An 8,327-nucleotide genomic window follows, 5' to 3' on the forward strand; every position below is an offset into this window, starting at 1 on the left:
ACTCTCTAAAGTCGATATTTTGATTTTCAGAGAATTTCAACGGGGGGCTCTATAAAGAGCAAACTACCCTCACCACCGGCATTCACAGATGCATGTTTGGGTTTTTAATTTGTTTGTTTTTTCCTTTTTCTTTTCAGCTTTCCAATCAAGACAAGAGAAGCTTCAGAGTAGCTTTTATCAAATCAAAAATAAGGAAATGTCTTTTTGCAAATATCCAAAAATAAATAAAATAACACAAAAACATAATTATTGTTTCTAAGTTCTTCTTGACAATTCAACCAGCCTCCAAAGTCACCTACTGCCATCTGCTGGTGATATTGAAGAAACACATTTCAGAGCTTAAAACCTGCTCAGCCTCGAAACAGTTTTACCTCGAGAGGAAATCCTTAAAAACATTCCTTCTATGAGCAAAAAGTATTTTATTCAGTATTTCAAATACAGCATGTGGTGAACATTTGTGCCTTACATGCGCTGTTGAGTTCATATAAAGTTATTGTGGTTATTGTTTACATTCAGTTACTGACCAAAGTTTTTTGTGAATATCCTTAAAGTTCTATAAAAGTGTGCATTCTTTTTTCCAAACCTTATTTTCAACAATTCTTAATAATGTATTGTTTACATCCATGTTGCTAGCTTGAGTATATTGCTACATTTTTATGCATGCATTTGTTTTGTTTAACACAAAGAAAACAGGGAACCATTCATATTAAAATAAACAAACTACTTAATAAAAATACTCCATGGGGGGCTTTTACATTTGAAAATTTGAATATGATTCTGATCTATATTTAAACTGGCTGACAGAGAAGTATCTGTTTAGTTTTTAAGTTTCTCTATGACGTGGACACCGATGACAGCAGACACCATGATGATCAGACCAACTGAGAACACAACTGTCTTTATCCTACAGATGGAGAAACCATCAGAGGGACTGTTGGAACCTGCAACACAAAGCAAAGAACAGACTTTGACTTTACAGCACATTGGGAATGGATGTACTAAACAAGTAATACTGCTTACGGTTTGTTTTTTCTCACACATGCAGCTCAACATACGATATATTCTTATTCTGAACTGTTTTAGGCTAATAGTGCATTTCCAAGCTGGTTAATTTTATCAGGAAACTGTTCATCTGTCAGACCTACCAGCATCCTGAGGGCAGAAATGTCTGATCTCTGTCATATCATTGGTCCAGTTGACCTGGTTGCTATGGTTGCATATGATAAATCCATCTGACAGGTAGACATGAAGAGAAACACTAGACCACTCCGCGGTCTCTCGTTGCTCTCCTTCCTCCTTATAGCAGGTTTTGGTGTCACATGTAAAAGTGCTGTTGATGTCAAAGTACTTTGTGCTGCAGGTCACACTGAGTTTGCAGGAGTCTGAGCTGTTGGACACAGAGTCCACTGTCAGGTTAACTGGAGACAATGAACCTGGGGGTGGACATGAGGCATGCAAAATTTTAGTAACACAGCAGAAGTCCAACAGTGTTTCAGTTGTTAACATACCTACCATTATATATCCGTGATTTCAACTGTTCATTGTTCTTGAAATCCAGATCCAATCCACTTCCCTCAAATTCATTCAACTCTCCAAACACAGGATTGGTCCCTTTAACACAGTAAATATTTACAGATCACATACATGAGAGAACTTTTATGTTAGCTCTGGAAGCTAAGTTAAGAAATCAGATTTGAGTTAACATCAAGTAACTTGACAAATCTACTTTTAGACTTAAAAAAAAATATAAACACACCTCTGCTTCCATACCACTCTGAAAAATGTGCACATTCATGTGGGTTAAGCATGTACAGTGTCAGTTTTACCCCTGATCCTCTATTAAATGATCAACTTAAGAAGCATGTGTCCGTGCTATACACAATATTTATATTATTTCATTAGTTTTATTTCCTACCTTGTACGTCAAAGCAGAACAGCAGTGCCAGTATCACAAAAAAAACATTTTTGGATCTCTTGCTTCTATGACTCCAAAATGCAGAAATGAAATAATAACAGGAACGGTCACTTTTTCCTTCTTTATTTGTCCCCATCTGCATAGACCACAGCAGTCTTATTGGGAACAGCACAAGACACTCACACCCAGTTTTCCAACCCCTGTTTTACTGCTTGGTTCTGTGCATTAAATAGCATTAATCTATGTAAAAAATATCATGAATTAAATTAATGCATGAACAATAATTAATTAAACTACAGCAAGGTATTTTGAGACATTGTTTGTTAAATGAATGAAATGACCACAAATAAACAAAAACAACTCAAAGAAATTTGAAATTCTGGAGTTATTCCAGTTATTTCATAGAAGTTTGAAAAACTGCATACTACATATATTTTTGAAGATTAACTTGTCTTTATAGGGTTAAGATTGCTTCACCTAAATAGTTCTATTTGAATAGCTGCATTTGCATTGATGTCAACTTCCCCTGTGAGTCAGTGTGTAACACAAATTGAAAACCACGTGTGATACAGAAAAGGAAGCTGCATCTTTGCACTGATTGGGAGCTAAGAACAAAAATAAACTGCACCAGACACCAAGCAAGTTTGCTTCGGCCTCACTACAGTCTGCACTTCAGCATGTGACCATCCAAATCTTTGGATTTCCATATGTTCTTGTCTTAAAAATTGAAGTTTAAATTTCTTTCTCTAAGTTTTGGTAATTGGATAATTGGAGCCCATCCCAGCTGTCTAGAGGGTCGCCAGCCGTCACGGTGCTAACACTGAGACAGACATTCCACCTATGGGAATTTAGAACACATTAACCTAACCCCAGCAATGGCAAGTCTTTAGACGTGGGAGGAAACCCATGAAGACACAGGAAGAACATGCAAACTCCACACAGAAAGGCTTAGCCAAGGTGGTTCAAACCCAGACCTTCTAGCTGCCCTTCTAGCTGTAGACGCAGCGCTAACCACCATTCCACGGTGCTGCCTGTTTTAAAAGATTAAAAAACTACATATGTATCATGTCCTGGCTCTTAGATCAAATATTATTTATATCAGTAGCATTTATTCTTTTCCTGAAATTAGAGGTTTTTTTTTTGTAACTTGTGGCAATTGTCAGATAAATAAGAAGAATCATAGTTACATATGTTAACAAAAAAACAAAACAACACAAAACTGCTGTGTAACAACAGCAAGAACATCATCAAAACTCAAACTTATGCAGTGTTACTGCTGACTTGCAATCTTAAAGGACACATTTACAATCTTATTGAGTTTGTTCTTACTAACCCTCTGGGTATAATTGTTCATTTTTGACTACTTTTGATTTTACCTTTATAGTTCACCTTAAAACTGCTTACCTTGCCTTGTTTGGTATCATTTTGTGCCCCTGTAAGTGTAGAAAATCAAGGTTTTAAAACATTACAGCATACACCTATAACTTTAAACAACATTCAGGAATTTCTTTATGACCACATTCTTCAAGATGACCACGTGCTTTTTAACCTCATTTAGGCGCATGGGCGTCATATACACGGTGTGTGGGAAACAACAAAAATAGTTGCTTGCCTTGTAAAGGGTTAATGTTAGCTCTGGCTTCTAATTTTATGTACTTTTGGATATTAACATCTGACAGTGTTTACAGCACATAAGGGCTTTCCTTTGAGAACTCCACTGTGAATGCTTTTGCTCTGATTAGCAATGAGAACTGAGTGAAAAGAAGCCAGATCTGTCAGACAAACAGTGACAGGTTTTGTTGTGATGCATCATCTGCATTTTGATCACTTACCAGCCAGTCATAATCTTTCCCAATCCTCAATCCACAGACCTCAAACCCCTAAGAACAAATCTCTTGATGCTTCATCGCAGGTAGGGACGCCAGCAGGATGCTTTTCATTTAAAAAAAAAACAAAAAAACAACAGTGTTAAAGATTAAAGGTTTGCATGTAAAATTGTCTGTTGTGTATTCCTATGATTTTAAAAGAGTAGCTCACATAAAGTGCTTCACAAAACTGAATACGACAAAGCAGATATCAAAACCAGGCAGTTCTCTGAAATAGTGGTGAATTTATAGCCTGGTCAGATGCATCTCTGCATCTTTAAATGCTCTGTGAAAGAAAAGGCTTTAGCATCATTTTCACAGAGGAAGAAGAGACTGCCAACAGTTTTCACTAATGAGCCAGGGGTAGTTAGACCAAGGCTCAAATAATCCATATTCAAATAAGGAGGCGCTGCAGCTTGTATCATAATCTGAATCCTGATAAATTATGTAATTATGTTAGGTACAGCATCTATCAGCTTCTTTAAAACAACAGATTTATATGTATCTAGAAATCTTCATTTTTACTTAATATATTCATGTGAGATTTGCTGAATATTTTTTATTATTTGATACTTTATTTCACGTTTTAATTATTTTTCCACACAGGATCTCAAGCAGCATAACATATTTTCAGTGACAGACAGAAGGATTAGTCAAAAGATTTTTAAGTATTATTATTAATAAGTTGGGGAATAATATAACTGATAAAATCCTTCAGGGAGTTTGGTGCATCAGGTAAATGCAGGGATTTAAGATTCTTTCTGGATGTATGCTTACCCTTTAACTATAAAACTAAGGGGTCATTCACAATTATCAACATTTTCTACTGTGTACAAAGCGTACTCTTTTTCAGACCCCCCCCCCTCCCAAAAAGGTGTACAAAGAAAATGTTGATCTTTTTTTATGAAATTTAATTTCACCTGGTTCTTTGGTATTTTAATGTAATAGGAAGTATTAACCCTATTACAGTGATGGTGTTGGCTGTGACACAATGTACTTCAAAAGTGCCGCCATTCATGGAGTTCCGGCAAAAAATACCATAATACTGTGAAGTATCACAGTATTATGGTACTGTCACAGGGCTGTGAAGTGCAATTTCTGAGCTTTCGGGAGCCATTTGAATTTTTCCGATAGGACAAACAGTCACGGAGTTACGGTAAAAAAAACAGCTGATCAAAAGTTTCTTTGCTCAGCTGACTCGACAGCAATATGCTACGTCTTAACTAGCTGTTTGTGGCTAGCAATGTCAGGTAACCGGCACTTCAGTGGTGATCACCCGACGTTAAAGGGTAAGATGTCCTGGTGTTGAAAAATGCTGGAAATCTTGGTATCAAATATACTCTTTCCTATCTATTGCATTCTTGCACAAATAAACAGATATACCTATACATGTATGTTAGAATTTATAGGGTGCAATAAACTATTTGAATTTTAATTTGAATGTGTACTGCATGTACGTAAAATGTACATGCCACCACACTGTACACGGTGGCACTGGAGCAATTTGTCATCTGAATAGCTGGTCTTGTGCGAAAAAGTGATCGTCTGCCAAAAAGTGATTTCTGGGTCACCAGTGTTGCCAACTTAGTGACTTTGTTGCTAGATTTAATGACTTTTCAGACACCCCAGCAACTTTTTTTTCCCCCCAAAAAGATACTAGCAACAAATTTAGTGACCTTTTTCTGGTGGAGTCAGCAACATTTGGATAGGTTAGGAGATAAGCTGGAAACCTGAAATCCTCCACTGTCTCCATGTTTTGTGTTCATGGAGTGATCGTACTGCATCTCTTTAGCGTCCTTTAGCACCGAAGGGGAACAAGATATGCTTGACAGATTATAGGTCAACAAGTCATTTACACCAATATAAATACCAGCAATAATTTCTTTTTTGGCAAATACCGGAAATCACTTTTTGGCTATTCAGATGACAAATTGCCACTGCCACTGTATACAGTGTGGTGGCGTGTACATTTTGCATACATGCAGTGCAGTTCACATTCAAATAAAAATTCAAATAGTTTATTGCACCCTATAAATTCTAATATACACATATGTTAATTTGTGCAACAACACAATGTTTTAATAGATAGGAAAGAGTATATTTGATACCAAGATTTCCAGCATTTTTAACACCAGGATGTTTTAATACCTTCTATTATATTAAAATACCAAAGAACCAGGTGAAATTAAATGTCATGAAAAACGATCATTTTCTTTGTACACTTTTGGGGAGGGAGGTCTGAAAAAGAGTACACTTTGTACACTTTGTACAACTGTTGATAATTGTGAATGACCCCTTAAGGAGAAAATCAGAAAAGAAATTACATAAATATGATCCACCTCTGCATTGTGTAGATGGTAGCACAACAGAGTACATAAAAGTTTTAACAAGGTCATTGGAGTGAAATAAAATTGCCCGAGCTTCACCAAGTGCTCTTTGCATGCATCGTGCACCTTCATCCACTCGTTAATAATTCAGAGCGAGGTGACAAAACTCAGGATTTACTGCTTAATGAGTAAAAGCCAGTGCAGAACAGTTCTGACATAACACAGTGCAGATGCAGTATTGGGATTACATCAAGGCTGAATTAACAAAGAGGCAAAACAGGCAGCAGCCTGAAGCCCCATACAACTCCAGGGCTGTCCAGTGCTCCGGGCTTACTGTGTAGAATCTTTTTTTGTGGTAAATTAATTAAACATTTATTTGCATTTATTTGGCAATATTAAAAAAATACACCACTGTACCAGCTTGCAAGCTAAGAGCAATGAGGTGAGTCCTTGATCTTGAAAGCTTGTCTGGAGGCCAGTCTGTGTAACTGCAGAGAATTTCTTAATCTGAAGCAAAATTCAGAAAAATATAACAAAGCCATCAGATCAAGCCTGCTTTTACTCTTTATCATAACATATTGCATATGCTAAATTTTTGATCAAACTATCAGAAAAGAAGTTCAACAATACATACTTACAGACTCTAACTGACTAAGTGTGTACACAGACTCTAACTGGAGATGAAGATAGTCACTGACTGGTTTGTGGACTCAGTTTTGAAGCCTTGATATTTTTGTCATTCTGACCCTCATCTTATTGGTTCTTTAAAGTCCAGTTCTAAAAATGCAGCACACTGTGGAAACAAGACTTTCAGAGTGTGAGCATGCAGTGCCTGTGGTATCTCTGCCATATCTATACATCATCATATCTGGTTTCAGTTAGCTTTTCAGAATTCAGCTTTAATTTAGCTTTAATTAAAATTCAACCCTTTACCTTTCTGAGTAAATACAGATAATGCATGGATGTCTCAAGTGACTTGGGGGGGTGGGGTTACTTGTTTTCTTTTTAGTTCAAACTGTAAACCAAATGTTTTTATTTTTATATAACAATTCTAAAATTTTGATTACTTGTCTAACGTGTGTGCTATCAGCAAGTCATTGGCAGGAGGCTCCCAAACCAGTCGGTCAAATCCTAATTTATAATCAGCTCACATCCAAAGTGTCTGTCTCTTCCCTTCTGTCCCTGGCCCAACAGACCACATTAGTACAGTCACACCAAGGACATCCATTATGAGTCACATTATCCTCCAGTTCAGTAATAAATAATTGCCCACATCCTAATTTACTCCCCATACCTTCCTCTACACTCACCACTGTATAAACGCCTCTACTGCCACAGGATGGCGACAACATCAAGCAAAAACCCAGAGTGCACTTGACAACTTCTCTGCCTCCAGACACAAAGCCCGTGACATCATCTGCGGAGGGACAGAGGGTGTGCGAAGGACAAATGTCTTGAAATGCATTACATCATTCCCCACTAATATGATAATATATCTCAAGCAGTGAGTACGGTGCCAAGCATGAGAGGGGCCATAATCCATACAACGGCCGCTTCAAATGGGAACAAGGGGATAAAATGGAAGTGCTGGTGAGGGGAGTGAAGGGGGGGTCCACACTGGAGCCGGGAGTGCAGCGCTGAAGGTTATTCCAGACATTATTCCACAATGAGAATGGGAGAAGAGAGGAGACAATAATCATAGTACACACTAAGCAAAGGCAAGCTTTAATGCTCTGTCTGTGTTCTGTCCTTGTCTGCCTTTACCCTGACAGATCTGTAATTTCTTTCTTTACTTTGCTTTTTTTTCCCCCTCTGTCACCACTTCACTCATTCTTCTTGTCATTAGTGGAGATGGAGGAGTGAAGACAAAAATGAGACATCACTGGGTGAGAATGGGGGTGAAAGAAGGGCTGATAAGTATAAGACTGGATGTAAGAGTTGAAAAACTGATAAAGGACAAGACTTGAGAGACTTGAAATTAGAAGAAAATTAAGAAGTAATTAAGAGAGATGGCAGATAAGGATACAGAGGATAAAACAGCAGATATAAAAGGAGAACTGAAGCTACAGCAAAATCCGAAAAGAGGGGGAGTGATGGCGTAGGGGTAGGAGGGAAAAAATGAAAGACGACAGGTGAAAGACTAGGAGCTCAAATGATGCTAGAGAGATGAGAAAGGGACAAGATGGTTTGAGGAGAGAGCAAAAGGAGAGCAGAGGAGGA

The 8,327-nt window shown here is 37.6% G+C and overlaps 1 protein-coding gene across 1 annotated transcript; it reads right to left on the minus strand.

Moving 5' to 3' along the window:
• Positions 1–550: 550 nt before the first annotated feature.
• Positions 551–2,051, minus strand: LOC115795612 (uncharacterized). Its single transcript, XM_030751598.1, has 4 exons — positions 1,916–2,051; positions 1,513–1,611; positions 1,146–1,433; positions 551–941 (listed from the first exon to the last, which is right to left on the minus strand). The coding sequence occupies exons 1-4, from the start codon at positions 2,049–2,051 to the stop codon at positions 817–819; spliced, it is 648 nt and encodes a 215-aa protein (XP_030607458.1). The 3' UTR covers positions 551–816.
• Between the last annotated feature and the right edge of the window lie 6,276 nt (positions 2,052–8,327).

Source organism: Archocentrus centrarchus, chromosome 17 (assembly GCF_007364275.1).
Source record: "Archocentrus centrarchus isolate MPI-CPG fArcCen1 chromosome 17, fArcCen1, whole genome shotgun sequence".
Lineage (NCBI taxonomy): Eukaryota > Metazoa > Chordata > Actinopteri > Cichliformes > Cichlidae > Archocentrus > Archocentrus centrarchus.